Source organism: Tinamus guttatus, unplaced genomic scaffold (assembly GCF_059628265.1).
Source record: "Tinamus guttatus ecotype Peru unplaced genomic scaffold, ASM5962826v1 Tinamus_guttatus_pri_ptg000209l, whole genome shotgun sequence".
NCBI classification, from domain to species: domain Eukaryota; kingdom Metazoa; phylum Chordata; class Aves; order Tinamiformes; family Tinamidae; genus Tinamus; species Tinamus guttatus.
In genome coordinates, this window is record NW_028288743.1 from 1,839,414 (window position 1) to 1,856,665 (window position 17,252).

The 17,252-nt window shown below is 40.5% G+C and overlaps 1 protein-coding gene across 3 annotated transcripts in view; it reads left to right on the forward strand.

Moving 5' to 3' along the window:
• The window catches only part of CUBN (cubilin), a 134,123-nt gene that overhangs the window by 76,908 nt on the left and 39,963 nt on the right, over positions 1-17,252 (forward strand). For all 3 annotated transcript variants that reach the window (XM_088524335.1, XM_088524332.1, XM_088524334.1), the window contains 15 exons: positions 1,542-1,655; positions 2,751-2,879; positions 3,144-3,276; positions 5,390-5,595; positions 6,245-6,426; positions 7,830-8,019; positions 8,976-9,173; positions 9,462-9,608; positions 10,500-10,690; positions 10,968-11,139; positions 12,437-12,611; positions 13,308-13,486; positions 15,161-15,370; positions 15,670-15,810; positions 16,642-16,823. In XM_088524335.1, the coding sequence (XP_088380461.1) occupies positions 1,542-1,655; positions 2,751-2,879; positions 3,144-3,276; positions 5,390-5,595; positions 6,245-6,426; positions 7,830-8,019; positions 8,976-9,173; positions 9,462-9,608; positions 10,500-10,690; positions 10,968-11,139; positions 12,437-12,611; positions 13,308-13,486; positions 15,161-15,370; positions 15,670-15,810; positions 16,642-16,823 (2,549 nt within the window). The remainder of the gene's footprint in view (positions 1-1,541; positions 1,656-2,750; positions 2,880-3,143; positions 3,277-5,389; positions 5,596-6,244; positions 6,427-7,829; positions 8,020-8,975; positions 9,174-9,461; positions 9,609-10,499; positions 10,691-10,967; positions 11,140-12,436; positions 12,612-13,307; positions 13,487-15,160; positions 15,371-15,669; positions 15,811-16,641; positions 16,824-17,252) is intronic.

Genomic DNA, 17,252 nt, shown 5'->3' on the forward strand with positions numbered 1-17,252 from the left:
ACAACTGGGAAGAGTTACAGTATCCTAGTAAAATCATTTGAAGTAAATGTTTATTTTTAACTGGTGGTGAATGAACAATTTTTGTTCATCTGATATCTATCCATTGCCATTCAAATCATAAAGTGTTCCAGCCACATTTAGAAGTTTATTTTGGTAAGTTATAAAATGAAAATCAATACGCCAAAGCAAACACTAAAACAAGAGCTAGAAAGTAAGCAATTTTTAAGCATAGGTTCTTACTCAAATGCATCAAAGCTGTTCCTAACCTATACAACAAGTTTTTTTTTGTGGACAGTTTCTTCCTGGATCTAGGTTGAAAGCTCATACGTAGCTCTTGCCTCCCTATTTATGTGCGAGAGAAGAAAAATCCTGGATAAAAAGTACTGCGTATATATAGAGGCTTCCTTTATGTATCAGAAGCACCACTACGTGCTCCACGTATTATTGGTACACATGTGTTTTTTTGGGCCAACGACAAAGCATAACAGAACATAGCCATATCGAGTAAACGTAGCCACTTGAAACCATAGCAGAGTTATTGTATGTTGTGATCATGCCTTTTATTTTTCCTTTTCATCCTATATCTTGAGGACTTGCACTGCTGGCTGTGGGCGACTGCCTGTCCTGGTGCCCAGAAGGGGCTGGCAGTGAGCGGCACCCTGCTGAACACAGCGCCAGGGCCCTCTCCATGACTTCAGCCTGGTCTAGCTAATTAATCGTAGCCAAGGGAGAAACAACATGTTTGTGTCACATTCAGACTTGGTCTGTGTGGGGAAAAACCTTGTGGGGCTGTGTAGGCTTGTCAAGGCTGGAACTAGCTATTGCCATGGGCTGGTGTGGAGAAAAGCCTCTCTCCTCCCATTCATGAATTCGCCATTGGTCATACTGAGCAAGCTATAGCACTATGAGAATCAAAAATACCCTGAGTCAGAAATCCTCTTTTTTTTTTTTTTGGCTTGCAATCTACAGTCTGAGGGCTTGGAAAATCCAATTCCATATGGATATAGCTGAGGGTAGTTAATGATCCTTTACCCAGCCTGATTGATGTATGTGGAGCATTACCAAACACCAAGATCCAGCTCTTTTGGAGCCTGGAGCAGGGCACCGTCAGTTCACATTTTGTCCAGATCTGTGGTATAGATCACAAAGGGACAGGAGGTCATGAATGCATAGATGTAGGTTTTGTTTTTCAATTATAATGTGTAATTTTTCCATGCTATATTTGGTGACATTTACACTAGGACTTCTACAGTAAAGATGAATGGCCGGCCGCCAAATTCACTTCACATATCTAAAATTAAATTATTTCATAATATTTTTATATAAATCATTAAATAAAAATCAAATTATTTCAGACTTTATGTTTTATGATCCAGTAACAGACACAAATTTATTTAACTCTTTGACTTTATGGGAGATATGATACTTTTGCTATCCTGAAATGAATAAGAAAAATAGAAATCCAGGGTGTATTTATATGTCATCATTTATGTGTGAAATGCCATCCTTCCCTTCAAACTTTCCCTCTTTTCTCTTACCAGTTAACCACATTACACTCTCTTTCACTGACTTCAATATTGAAAACAGCAGGCAAAACTGCACGACGGATTTTGTAGAGATTTTGGATGGGAATAACTACGAGGCTCCTCTTCAAGGTATTGTGCTTTCCCTTATTTATTCCATACATAGGACAACCAGCAGTGTAAGCTGGAAGGTGACGTTTTTGTGAGTGTCCTCCTGCCCAGCTGGGCCGTGCGAGTGCCCACGGTGGGGCGGCCCAGGGCCACCCCTCAGTGTGATCCGTGAGGGCCTTGCAGGCGCCAGGTGCATCAGTCCAGATTCACAGTGTGGGGCTCATCTTGCGGCCTCTTTCTCTCCTCTCTGAGTAAGGAGGGAGGAGGCAGAAGGCTCTGCCATAGCCAGGCGGTGTAAATGGTACTATTCAGGTTACCTGTGCAAGGACATAACGTGACCCTCACTCATAAGCAGAGTCAGCACCATACACAGGTGAGGAAAGATGCAGCTTTTGGGGAGTAGAAAACAATCTTTTCTCAACCTCCAAAAGGTTGACTTTCTGCTGGTTTCTGATTTTTCTGCAGCTTTCTCCTCATTTCCCTATCCAGAACCATCACCCCCTCACATAAGGGGCAGCAAAATTCAGCGTTGTTTAAAGTGTCAGTAAACCACAAGGCAGCCCTGGCTGCAGGGTGATCCTGGCTCTTCTTGCATCCCCAGCATTGCCTCAGATTCACTCCTGGGAAATGGAGAGCATCTGTGCCTGATTCCACCCTCCCTTACACTGGATTCACATATACTCCCTCAGTAGGAGTGGGGTTACCCTCTGCTTAACTGGGCTATAATAGCCTTCCTTGCTCTCTCTCCTGCCCTGGGCCTCTCCTCTGTAAGAGGACTTGAAAGCTAGCACCCTTTTCTCTGCTGTCAGTGCCTTCCTGCTGGAATATCTTTAATAGGGTTAACCCTCATGCTATATGGGTTATAGGGGATTTTTTTTTCCAAATTAGGCTGTATTTTCTGGACAAAGTGAAAGCAAAAATTGAATTCTGTAATAAAATGACTATTTCATATTTCTGTGTGTTTAATTTACAACAGCAGTTGTAAGCAGCAAATGTTATCCCTGACTGCTGGCAGGGATTCCAAATGTTGATCCCAAGTTAATCCCAAATGTTGGGTTAGCAAGAGTAATTTTATGCTGAATACTCAGTTTCTCTGTCTGGCTTGTTCTCTTGCAGGCCGCTACTGTGGCACTGCTCTGCCGCATCCTGTCACTTCCTTTGGTAATGCCTTGGTGGTGAACTTCTTCTCCAACAACAACGTAACCGCCAGGGGCTTCTACGCCACCTATGCTGCGTCGTCGTCATGTAAGTCCATACAGCAGGTGCTGCCAACCCATGCCTCTCATTTTTAAGAGAAGGAGCAGATGCTGCATCCCTTCGTCTCTCTGACATTGCCACATTTAAACATCGCATTGCCCTAACTCTCATTTTGGCCAAGATCTCAGCAAGGAGATCACCAAATCGAAGAACAAGAAGTCCTTTCCTGATTAGCAAATTCTCTGGCCCTCTCAAGAGCTATTTTTTCTAGGTTATCTTTCTCCAGCCTCTGCTGTCTCCTTCTCGTTGCAGCCTGCGGGGGTGCTTTCCACATGGAGAGAGGAGCTTTCAGCAGCCCTGGCTATCCTGAGCCGTATCCTCTGGACACGGAGTGCGTCTGGAAGATTCTCAGCTCCCCTGGGAACCGGCTCCAGCTGTCCTTCATGTAAATGCATTGCCGGGGGTTATTACTCAGCCCTGTAACGGAGCTGAAGGAAGGATGCTTGGTGTTTATTAGGAAATGCAATTACCAGATGATAGAGCTGGAACGTGTCCTTAGAATAACTTGGAAGGAGAACACAGCAGTGGATGGTGGCAGCTCAAAGTCAATGTTCTCTTAGTTATTGCTTATATTAAGGCACATATAGTATTATACAAATAGGTGGTTTATTGTTCGAAAAACATGGGATGCTGGAGAAGCCAGCTTCTTTTTTCCGGATGATATTCCTATTATTTCTCTACTTCCGAGTTCATCATACTATTTATTATACAGCTGAGGAATATAAAGGGCCCAAATACTTCATAGACTGTCACTATAAAAATGATACAAAATTTCCCCAACAAGAAGAAGCAAAGTACAACAGGGATTTCAACAGGGACTAAGGGAGTAGGTCAAGGAATTTTTTTCCCTGCAGCAAATAAAATTTCCTTTGAAGTTGTTGGACAGGAAAGTCATGAATGATCCACAGAACAATGTGGAGTCCTTTAGCAGGGTACTTAGATTATGTTTAACCATGATGTGGATTGCTGAGCTTTTCTGCTTCCCAGCATCTAACAGTGCCTGGTGCCAAGGAAGAGAGCACAGTCCTCTAGCAAAGCTGATCAGAGATCAGCAGGAGAAGCAAGGTATTTCTGAAACTTGCTTTTGCAGCGAGTCAGGATGAGAGGAAAATATGCCAGCTGCATAAAGTTCAATTTGTTAAGCACATACTGTCTCAATAACACAATAAAAAGGACGTTATAGTCCTCCTTTACTCACTGAAACAGAGTATAAGTGCCACAGCCTGAATACATTTTCCAAAATATTTGCTGCAAAATAATTAATAACAGCTTTTCAGAACAGAACCAGAGATCTACTGTGAAGCAGAAATATCAGCAGTGCATATATTTGGATATATAACGTGATACTGAGTTGATGGAGGCCTTTTCCTTCAGTTACACATACTTGAAAGGCAAGCTGAAAAACACTGGAAAACCTGGAGACATTGTGTTAGAAAGAGTTATTTATTTTATTTAGTTTAGTAGTGCGGTTTTATGAAGTTTGGTTGGCACGAGATACTCGTTTTCTTCAGCTCGGCCTCAACAAAATTGCCTGTCTTGCAAGTTTGGGGTTAGCTTTAAATTAGTCTAAAGTGTATCCAGATGAGTGGTTGGAACCATTTCAAAGACAGTCTGTACGCTGGAGACATATGGTATGTTGTTGACTGAAGGAAGGGGAGGAGTTGTTACCAGAAAATCAGAAAGCACAAGTATCTGGGGCATTGGTTGTAAGAGACACATTTGGAATCTTTACTATATACTACTTTATATATGCATGGCCAGTTTCAGAAAAGTATACTGGACTGAATAAAAACACTTAATTTAGATTAACTTCACTTAGAAATTTTAAGATAATTATTTTTGTAATCTATTTAGCATTAAGGTGGATGCAGTAATTAAAAGCTCATTATATGATTGCCAAATCCCATTCATTTTCTAAGGAAAACATTGGTTAGAAGAATTTATAGCATTTTTTATTATTTTTCAGAATCAGTTGCTTGAAATATTAAGAGGCCAGAGCGGAAGTAATATTTCATAATTCTGGAGAAAGAGCTCAGGGACTTTTGAGCTGAGAGGTGTTGACTACGAATGAATGGCCCTTGGAAATTGTTTTCTGATCAGAGAATATAAGGAAATAATGCACTCACGTAGGGGGCTGCAAATTGATTTGTAAGGCTAAAAGTTTTCTCGGCACCCAGTAATTGCTAAAGTCTAGCACAGCCTTATATTAAAAATCTGTCAGAAACTTTCTAAGTTTCAGTGATGTCGTTGGAGAGCCAACACGTCTTTAAAAGGGTTTAAGAACTCTTCAGAAATCGTAACTTTTCAAACTGGAGCTCTGCCATGGGGTAAGAGGACAGAAAGGAAAAAGCTGTGTAGATGTAGTGATTTCTGGGTTCTGGTGGCCGTTGCTGCCATCTTCCTGGCACCAGCCTCAGGGGAATTGGTGGCACAGCAGGGCAAGCTGAAATAGGCTCTGGTGCCTCGTTGGCTCATGCCCTCCTCCTGCTTTTGAACAGAGCATTTCAGGTGGAACAGAGTGATGGCTGCAACAAGGACTACCTGGAGATCCGGGAAGGGAACGAAACAGGCGTCCTGGCAGGGCGGTTCTGCGGCGACTCCTTGCCTGTAAATTATACATCTACGGTCGGACATGTCCTGTGGGTTAAATTTGTCTCAGATAGCTCGATCACTGCTGGTGGCTTCAGGGTCACATTCTCTCACTGTAAGTAAATGTTATTTCATTAAAAACTATTGTTCTTCCATGACAATTGCAAAAGGATTCAAAAAAGGTGGACGTTTGGCCCTGTAAAGTATATTTGAAAATTCTTGTTGAGATCAACAAGGCTGTGATTTGACTTGAAAGTATTTTCTGAAATATCTGCCTAAACTTTAGGTGGATTCTCTTTCTATAACATATCAAAATGTAACTCATGTGCATATAAGTCTATTGAGTATAATGAGAAGAATTAGACATGAACTTTTATCATTTTTTAATTATTATAACGGATCATGTATTCAAACTGAATCACATTATCCTTACAGAAGCAAACAAATTCCATGGATTAGACAAAATATAATGCATTTTATTTTTAACTTGATTGTTTTCTAAGTACATTTCTTACCTAGTTTTGAGATTCCCCCTTTAATAATGTTGGTCTAAGAGGACACGAATAAGAGCTATGGGCTAAAAAGTTCTATGGTAACCCAAGGTTGCCAGTAGCCTTAGAGTTAGAAATATCTGCCCATATGTCAGTGCTACAGTGTCAGGCAATTGACATATTAAAAATAAATCCATAAAAAAGCCATGCCTGTGCCACAGCACTTCATTTAATCTACGCAATTTAGAAGCATTGTCTCTCGTTTTCTTTTAGTGTATGGAAATGACATTGTGGGAAATAGAGGACAAATAGCCTCGCCGCAGTGGCCCAGGAGTTACCCTCACAATTCCAATTACCAGTGGCGAATAAGTGTAAACGCTTCGCAAGTTATCCAGGGTCGTATCCTGCAGATGGATATTGAAGATAATTACAGATGCAATTATGACAAGTTAAAGGTGATTTCCTTTTGAGAATTATTATTATTAAACTGATAAAAATAATTACTGGAACAACATAAAAGAGGAATTTCCACAGATCAGGTTGGAGCTTATTGGTTGGGGCTTATTTGATTTGCTGGGGTATCTTTTTGGTAATTCTTGGGTTGAGGAAGAGTCACATACTCCCTAACAGATATTTCCAAGAAGGAAGTTTGAAACTTCCTGAAAATAAGTCCACAATGGTACAATCATAATTTTTTTTTAATCCAAAAATTTCAAGTCATATACCAGAATAGAAGATTGAGCTTTGCTCAGCATTGGTTCATTTGACATCAGTACTGATAATATCAACATGATGCCTCTAGAAATAAGGCAATTTTAAAAGCCTACGTGTGCTTCAGCCCTCCAACTGCTCCTTCTCTCCCCTTTTGCTGGTGCACTGATTCCCTCTATATAATTCAGTCTAGTCTTTTTCAGGCTAAAAATACAGTAAATGTAGTGTTAAGCAAAATGGAGCAATACAGGTAAGCCTTATTTAGTAATTGCTTAGGTAAATAAAGTAAATCCCTGCTCTTGCTCTCTCTCTCTCTCTCTTTTTTTATACACCAGCTAACCCAGTAAACATTTGTTTCATCTTCTTTGGTAACAGGAAAGTTAATACTAGATCAATATGTTTGAATTTAATTAATTATTAATTCACTGCTATCCAAATACTCATTCAAAAAGGAAATGTAACTTCTTTCATCACATAGCAGATCTAAGAGCATCTTCTTTCTTCCAGCTCAGTCTAGCTTTCTTTGTTCAGCCTCTGAGAGGAAGATCAGCTCTTTAAATCAGCTAGATATTCAGTGGGAGTAAATCAGCCAGGCTCCTTTAACCTGACTCAGGGGTCAGACCTTCAATGTAATGCTAATTTGCCGTTCCTTAACTTTCTCTGTCGGAACTGCTTTTCTTAGGATGAAAAGAAGAAGAATACAAATAAGACATAAAGGTGGCCAAAGAAAAGCACATTTTTATTAACCAAGAATTTAGCTTGTAAATAAATAAAAAGGAAATATTTTAATACATTTTTATTTGATAATATATATATTTAATAGATTTAGATAAATTAGATATATATTTAATATACCTTATAAAATGTATGTGTTCATCAGGAAAAAAAGGAAAAGAAAAACAAAACAAGAAAATGAATCCCTTTTTCTGCAAATTTTATTGTTTCTCGACAAAGCAATCTCAGCAAAGCACACAATTGTATTAATGGATTTTTTTTTCACACAAGAAACCAGTCAGTGTCCCCAAAGAGCAGGCATGTGACAGGAATATGTGGAGCTTGATGGCTTCTGTGCAGATCCTTCTGTGAGAGCGTCACGGTTAGCAGCATGCAATCAGAATTTAACTGCTTTTTTGTTTCGTAAGAGCAGGTGTATGACGGGCCCAGCATTCATTCCCGTCCCATTGCGACCTACTGCGGCACAGCCCCTGCCTCCTTCACAGCCTCCGGCAGCTCCCTGACTGTCCAGTTCCAGTCGGATGCCTCCGTGAGCGGAAGGGGCTTTCTGCTGGAGTGGGCCGCCGTGGCCGGCGCTCCTGCGACACGCACCGTGGCTCGAGGTTGGTCTGCTGGGCCTCACAGCAGGGCCCTCCCGGGTGCCCAGGGCTGGGCGAGCTCTGCCCGAGAAACCTGCAAACCACCCCCAGCACAGGAGGAAGCCCTCGTTGTTAACCGAGGGAGACCTCACTGACGTTTTAATTAAACATTTTAATAGTTGTGTTGGAACAATTTCTATGGACACTCACATATATTATTTTACAATATTTTTAAAAATGAGACTTTTAAGTCTGGTAGAAGGGTATTTTTCCATATGCTGTTATTTCACTTTCTATGTACTTCAGTGAAAAAAGGAAGATATTTTTCTTGAAATACCATCCTTAAATCATTGGCCCTTGTGATTTGAAACTTTTCATAAAACTGCACCATAAATTGAAAGAATATGTTCGGTATGACCATATATCTCTTTGAGAAATAGCTCCTGTAAGGAAAGGAAATATGCTTATAACATCATGGATTTTTAAGTTGAACAAGAGAAAGCTAAGGCTAATTCAGATGTAGTAAAATGTCTTTTTTTCTAAATCTGAAGACAGATTTGTGGGGATAGAGGGACTAAGGATTCCTGGGGCTCTGCAGGATAGCAGCAGTATTTTATGGGTTTATGTACTGGGAGAGCACTGACCCACTGGATGACTCATCAAGGACTTCACCTGGCCTGAAACACATAGCTACAATGTTAGGAATGAAGAAGAGAAAGCTTCTCTTGAAGCTTCAGTTTGAAGAGGGTTTGGATCATTTAACTCAACTGACCAATACCTGTTTTGTATGGTTATGTGTACAGTCTTCCTTTCCAATGCCTTTACTAAACTGTGTTAGGTCCTGCTAGAGCCTATTCTAGATATTCCTCATAATAAAATAGGTCACAGCATACTACACCAACTAGAAAAGGCCCTTGTAGGTCTGGCAATGTTCAGTTTAAAATTGGGATGTTTTCATTTTGTCTCCTTGTATGTGGCAGGTGCATGTGGAGGGACTGTAACAACTGAAGAAACACCTTCATTCCTCTTCTCACCGGGCTGGCCCATGAATTACAGGAACTTTGCTGACTGTGTGTGGCTTATCAGAGCTCCTGGATCCACTGTAGAGCTCAATATCCTGGCCTTGGACATTGAATCTCACAGCTCCTGCAGCTATGATCAACTTATTATTCGAGATGGTGAGAAGTCGATCTTGCTTTTCCCTGACAGAATGAAATAGACACCAAGGTTCCAGTATCTAAAATTCTGTCATCCACTGAGCTAAACTAAAGCAGTTTTCTGTTTACATAATGAAAATTTATGCTGTTTCACTTGAAGTATTCGATGGCCTATGAAAATATTTCTTGGTCTGAGAGAGTTTAAAGATCTTGAAAAACACTTACCTGAAAATGTGAGACTCACCGTGACAGACAGGCAAGTTTTAATTTATTTGATTTTAACACTCACATTTCTCCTTCTGACCCCAGGAGATACTAGTCTTTCTCCAGTGCTGGCTACTCTATGCGGGCGAGAACCTCCTGGACCAATAAGATCAACGGGAGAAACCATGTTCATCCACTTCATGTCAGATGCAAGTGTCACTGGAGCTGGGTTTAATGCCTCTTATTACAAAAGTAAGATTTGTTTCCCTTCTCCCTACAGTATCTGTCTTGTTGCTTACTACTGGGCAAGGAAATAAATGCCTTTTGATGACATTTTTAACAGATATCTGTGCTCTGTCCAATTAACCACACAGATGAATTATTCACATAACAAAAATGCACATTTATAAATCTGTTTTTCTATGAAGGTAAAACTTGCCATTTGTCTAGAGATATAACATAATGAAGCATGATTCAAATAGTCCAATCTCTTTCCAGAAATAGAAATAGTACACGCTATGACTAAAGAAAGTTATAACAGCTCAACTAAGAGGTAAAAGAGAAAAAATGCCCAACTAGGAGAGAGAAGTGAACAATTTGGAGCACAGGCACAAAATACAGATGGATCCTGGGAGCTGTGTAAGTTCCAACCAGGATGTTAGCAGTTTGCAATGGTGCTTCTCCCACACATACCCAGAAGGTGACATTTCTGACTGGGTTGAAGGCACCAAAGAAAGTGTAATGAAAATAGTCGGCAGCCAGGGAAGACACTACTGACTTGCAGCTTGCGGTGATGCTAGTGGTTTGGCCCATAGCTAGAAGCAAAGAACTCAAATACTGTAAAGATATGTCCATGCCATGGAGATCTTTGGCATAGCTGCCTGCTTAAAAAAGTCTGAGAACCAGATCTCAAGTGTGAGGAAGTTTGGTGTGTGTCATTTTGCTACCTACTGCCTTGTATTTGGCAGATCGTTCATTGTGTGCATTGCTGCATGTCTCTCAACTCTTCAAACACTTGCCTCAGTGTTTATTTTCATTTGTCACTTCTTCCTTCTAGGAGAAGGTGACTTTTTTTCTTCCCGAATAAATACCCGAGTAGTTAATGCTAATATTTTATTCTTGTCTTCAACTCCTTCTTCTCAGGCTGCGGAGGCTATTTGCATACAGGCAGGGGTGTGATCACATCTCCCAATTACCCTCAAAACTACGGTCCTAATCTGAATTGTTCCTGGCATGTACTGGTAACCTCTGGATTTATTATTGCCATCCATTTTGAACAGCCTTTCCAGGTGAAGACGGAGGATGCTTCCTGCAACCATGGGGATTATGTAGAGGTGAGATTATTGAATATGGCCCCAAAGCCTCAAAGCTATTAAAGCTACTGAATCTTACAGACTTCAGTGTAAGACCACCCAGTTTCTCAGGAGGTGGAAATACCAAAGAGAAACACCAAAAAGATCGTTTCTCTGCCCCTCCCTTGTTTATTACTATGTGCTAATTAATCACTAGGTTACTGTTTGCTTCAAGGCTGGGAGCCCTGGGATAGCATGTGCTCCATGTGTGTAGTCCAGGGCTGTGTGCTCCAGTGACCTTAGCAATTTTTCCTTTCAGCTGAAGAATGGATTAGATGCTGCTGCCCCCCCTTTGGGGAATGGGCGGTTTTGTGGAAGCAGCCCCATCTCTACCATGCACACCTCGGACAACCAGCTGTTTGTCCACTTCGTTTCTGACAGCAGCGATGAGGGGCAAGGATTCAAACTGAAATATGAGGCTAAGAGTCTAGGTAAGTTTAAGTGATAAACACAAGTTCTGCAACTCTGTAGAAATAACTTTGAATTTGTTCTCTTAAGTCAGTGGTTTGTTCATTGTTATAAATGCCAACTCAGAGAGACTGTAACCTGGCAAATGTCTGGAAAAATGTCCTGCTTTCCTGCTTTCTATTTCAATGTGTGACTTTTGATCCTACTCTCCACTTCCTTCTCTTTAAAGAGAGATGGCTCTGGCTCATGGAAACTGGAGGCATTAAAATAAAAATATATCTAATTGAGAACCCCTTATGAGACAGTTAGGATCTTAGCTGAAATCAAGAACGTGAGTTTCAATATTCGATACACAATGCAAATGCTAAGTAATGTCAGGAATGATTCAGGCTAGCGTATCTAGAGAAGTGTGCTCTCAACTGAGAGAATAACATTCCCTGTTGGAGCTAACATTTTTGAAAGACAGGGACTCGGGTGCCAGAATAAATCAGGGACTTGGCACTTGCAGTTTTTCTACTGTATTTATGACACCTGCCACTTGGGACACAGGGAGCCCTCCCTCAAGCAGTGACTAAACATGAACTCAACATGGCTAAGGCAACTTGTCAGTCCATCTGAGTTTGTAAGTGCTTGTTTTCTGCCTGCTTTTTTCCTATGGCTGCAAAGAAGCATTGCTGTAGTGGATGCATGAAGGGAATGGGCGAAGCTGTACAGTCATATTTCTACCACTTCAGCCTAGAAAACCTCCTTGACTAAAACCCTGTATTTATCAGCATTGATCAGCATTGTTAATCTTTTTTTTTTTCCCTGAAAGCTTTTAGCTGAAAGTAAAGATATTTTTGTAGGATAAAGGACCTGCCAAAATCCTTGTGTTTGCTCTAACTGGCATTTCGCACAAATTCGTTATTGTCTCAAAGAGGCATTTTGGTTTCTGGAAAGCAGAAGTAGGGAATGATTCACAGAATAACTGATGGATCTGACCTTTTGGCTTTCCAGCTCTTGGGAACTGGGATAGGAATAAGGCAAGAAGCACGTTTCCTGCTGGGCTTAAAAGCAGTCCAAGAGCCATTAGCAGTTTAATTGAGAGTTCTAAACATGTGGAAATGAAGGAGAACTGTCTAGGCAGGAGCACAGAAGTTCAGCTTTCTACACGGCATTAAAATATTTTCCCATGGAAAGAAAATAAAAAGTATTTGTTTTTGACATGACTATATGACACCAAAAGGAAAAATTGTTAGCATATAGTGATGACTCCTATTTTTGACACCTCACCCATTTCCTTAACATGTTGTTTTTCATTGGTAATCTTCTCTTTCCTAGCTTGTGGAGGGAATATTTATATCAATGATTTCAACCCCAGTGGATATATATCCTCCCCGAACTATCCGAGCAATTACCCGCCGCATGTTGACTGTGTCTGGACCATAACTGCTCCTAATGGACATGCAGTAGAGCTGCAATTTGAAGATCAGTTTTACATTGAACCTTCACCAAAGTATATATCTCTGTTATTTTGCCTGTGTTTCCTGAGAGACTCCATTTTGATTCTTCCTTCCCTATTCCTTTTGCTAATTCCTCCCAGAATCCCCTTCCAGATTTAATCAAAAGTGACAAATTTTTGAGAGAGGTTACTGAGGCTATCAAGTTATTTCTGTCTATATACAGGACTTCCCATTGCATGACAGAGATCAGTAAAACAGGCACCTTCCTGCTCCATGGTAGGAAGGTGTTTTCTATAAACTGCTCGTCATTCTGTAGGCAAAGCCTAATGGTTAAGATGTTTTGGGCCTTTCTGTGCCCAAATACTACAGGCTGTTCTTATGACTGTTCCTTATTCAGCAGTTAACAAATAGGCTTAATAGGAAATATCTCTTGGATCTGAACACTAGCAGAGATGTGCACGTTAAAGACTGTTACAACTGCTTTAATAGCACTGTTCATACTCCCCAGGTCCCATCAGATCATAGACTAGGTTTGGGATAAGTTTTTGTCTATGCTTCTAGCACCTCTTTTGATTCAGAATGTCCATATCTGTCACAAACTACCAGTGATTATGAGCTTCTTGATTCTGACCCCATCACATTGTATGGGAACTGATCCAACTCTCTGTAGCTTTGTGAGTTTGTGTAATTGCTGATATGTTTTAAAGCCATTAGTGCTGTACACTGAATAGAAAACTCTCCTCTTCTAGCTGTACATCGAGTTACCTAGAGCTGCGCAGCGGTGCTGACCCCAGTGCCCCGGTCCTTGCCAAGTTGTGTGGAGACTCAATGCCGGGCCCGCAGAGATCCTCAGGAGCCATCATGTACATGAGGTTCAGGTCGGACAGCAGTGCCACTCACGTGGGATTCAATGCTAAATACTCCATTGGTAACACTTTGCATTTATCAGTCTCTCTAATGTTAGAAAAAAAATTGAGTCTCATGTCACAGCCTCTTATAACAGAGTTTAAAACATTTGTAAGAGGTGGTGTGACAGATACTTGCCTCTTTCAGTTATTGTTAGAGCCAAGGCATCAGAAACATTGTAGAGTTAACATCAGCATCTGCTTCACCTCGCAAAAGGTGCAAATTATAGCAGAACATGAAAACACTAATAGATCTGCAGTGGAGGGAACAAAGACTGGTTAAGCCCTTGTCAAATACAAAGGACAAAGGGACACTAGCAAAAAGGCCCAGGTGGATAAAGTCAGGTAATATATTTCAGTTTTCAGTATGCAAAAATAGCTGAAAGGCTGAGCAGGAAGCTGAAAGAGAATGCTGAGATCAGCTAAAAGTTGTCAGAAAAGAATAAATTAAGAGCTTTTCTATGTAAATGCAAATCAATACATATTAACAATGCTGCTAGACAAACAACAGAGCAGAAAAAGAATGGGGAGAGAATCATGGTCTGCCATCTGGGAAAAGACATATTTTAAAATTATTTGCTTTCACGCTTGGAAAAAAAAAGAGGAAAAGGTTAATAAAGATTTAAAATGAAATTTAAAATAGTCTTTAATCAGATTCAGAAATGTGGTACTCTTTACCTTTTTATAGTGTTCATAATTTTAAAGTAACAGCACCTATTATGTTAGTGTTGCACATTTAAAGTCATCTAGGTCTGTTAATTTATCAAAGGCGAGGGTTATATTGTTTTACACAGGATTTTGTTCATTTTGTTAGGCTGCAAACACATAAGCAAACATATCCTGCTATTATATCTCTGAAAGTGGAAACTGAAGCCACTTGTAAAAAAATATTGTTGGTATGCTGAGCCACAATTTATATTTCTCTGTAAAACATTTTCAGTGTCTCTACTGTCCATTAACTTGTAACAAAGTACTAGTTACTTAGAGTAGGCAATATGAACACAGCTGTACAAGGCAAGCATGTACCTGTTATCATTGCCATGAATGTGAAAGCCACTGTGAAATCCAATGTATTCCACCAGGGAATATTCTTTGCTCTAAGCCTTAGTATTATGAACTTGTGTTTGGTAGGTACCGTAAAGAAATGAATTTTCAGAGGACAAGAAATAAAAATAAAGAAACTGTGATGTGGTCCCTTATAGGGGCATCATGAGGAGTGGTATGGAAGTAGGAAGGGAATGCAGGAAAGAGAATAAGAATCTGAACCATAGGTCCAAACCAGCAGTCAAATTTGGTCCCTTATAAATATGTAGATCAGTATTTAGTAGACTAAGTTTCTTTGTAATTGTCCAATAGAGATTTCCATACACTGACTGTGAAATGTTTTATGTCTGTTTAAGAAGAACTGGATTTTCCAGAAATACAGATATTAGTAGAAACTATATTCAGGTCTTGAAATCTTTGAGATTGTTTGAATTAGTGACAGTCAGGTCAGAGAAAAAGGGATGCTTAGAGTGGGAGAGTGTTGGTTGCAGACAAACTAGAACTAGCTGAAGTAGAGGGAGAATGTGGAATCTAAAGGCCATTTCTACTGTATTACTTCAGTTACAAAACAACATATAGCTTAAAGTCCTGTGTAGGAGAAAGCTTCTCTCCTAGGTCCTTCCTTGGAGTAAGCCATATCCTTGCCTTTGCAGCAACCTGTGGTGGAACAGTGACCGGACAAACAGGCACCATTGAAAGTGTGGGGTATCCTGACCTTCATTACAAAGATAACCTGCGGTGTGAATGGTTTCTGCAAGGACCCAGGGGCCACTATCTTACCATCACAGTAGAAGGCCTAGATATTCAGAACTCCTCTGAGTGTGCAAACGATTTTGTGGAGATCCGAGAATACAACGCCTCTGGTCAGAAAACTCTTTCAATGTTTGTCTCCCCTTTCCCAACACTGCCAAAGAAACCTCTGACGAGGTTGCAGAAAGCATTCCCCACTGTGCATGAAGGGAGCCTTTTGAATGAACACTGCTCCTGTCCACCTTGCTTGCTGAAGCAAAGCAATGCAAACAAAACCCTTCCATTTCCCCCTGATGACTTCATTTTACTTGTTTACTCCTGTCCCACTAGTTAAATTGAAAAGTGATCCTTCAGTATAAATGCAAATAATGTCTTTGATATAAAATTGTCTTTCTGTATTTGACTTGTGCAGGAAATGTGTTGGGCAGGTACTGTGGTAATAGTCTCCCTGATGCTGTGGACACCTCTGACAGTTTTGCTTATGTCAAGTTTGTCACTGATGGATCAGTCAATGCCCGAGGATTCAGACTGCGCTTTGATTCCAGTTCTGAAGGTTGGATTTATAAGGCTACAAGTTTCTGTTGGGGGTGTAACATATACCACAAACTTGAACTGGTATAGAACAGCACACATTCTAGTTCACTTGTCCTAGGTGTGGTGTGTATTTGCTCTTCAAATCTGTCTAGCTTAAATATGGATAGAGCTCTCTGATCGCTAGTTAGCAGAAACCTTGAGAGGCAAGCAGTCTTCTGCTCTGCAGAGATGTTGCCCTCAACAGTTGGTATCAGACAGTGGAGCTGTTCTTCCACGCCTTTTCTTTCCAGAAGTCAGTCCGGGGATGCCCTGCAATACCCTTCTCATATCCCTCTTGTCAAGGAGAAAGGTTTAGAGAAATGCTGTGATTTCCCATTATGTTTTCCTGTACCTCTGTAGTATTCTTAAATCTCTAGTGCCTAAAACAAATGCTTTTGAGTTTTTTTTTCTCCCCTCCACCTTGTGCTCAAAGTGTTTTGTGGAAAAGTGGGGAGAGGGACCTGAAGTTTGCTCACCTCCTCATCTCCCATTGTACTTCATTAAATTATATCCATGTATTTTAAGAGGAAAACAAGTATAAAACATATGAAGTCTGTCCTGAGACCCTCAGAGAATACTAATTGGATAAAGATTAGTTTCTACGGTCAATTAGTATTCAAATATAATTATTTTTGTGGCTGAGTGGCAAAGATTGACAGGAACTCAGCTCTTTAGCCAAGCATGGACAAGGCAGACATATCAAATCAAGTAGCTGGGCTCTCTTTTTTTCTTACATAATTAATGTATTCTTGCTATAACTCTATAAGCAATACTGTATTCAAAGATATGTTGCAACATTTGGGTATTCCAGAGTGTGGTGGGGATTTTACTGCCCCCGTTGGAACATTTACTTCGCCCAACTATCCTAACCTGTACCCGCATAATCGAGTGTGTGAATGGAGGATCACAGTGGAAGAAGGCCGACGTGTCACCCTAACCATTAATGATATGAAAACTGAGGAGCACTGGAGGTGCTCATCAGATTATGTGGCTGTGAGTATCAAGTGTGAGGGCAGAAAATGCTGTTACTGATCCTTTTATGGAACACTGATAGAAATAACACAGCTGAATTGTCATTCATATGTCTATATCTGGTTTTAAGACAAATCGTAATTTCATCCGAATAAAACAGATAAAGAGAAAAAGTTAGCTCTCTGGGTTGCCTAAGTTCATGTACTTATTTTAGAGTAAGGACATTCTGGAATTTATGGGACCGACTTTTGGATTTGAAGGATCAGTTTCCAACTTAATAAATTTAACAATGGTCAGGGGCACCTCCAGCTTCCCCAGTGTCTCTTGGTCATCCAAGTTATTTCTGGCACAGGAGCTGCAGGGTTCTCACAATACAGCTCTAACATTGTTAGGTCTCTCTATGTCAGTCTTTAGCCTCCAGGTCTCTTGAATTCTTTTTGTCCTATTCCC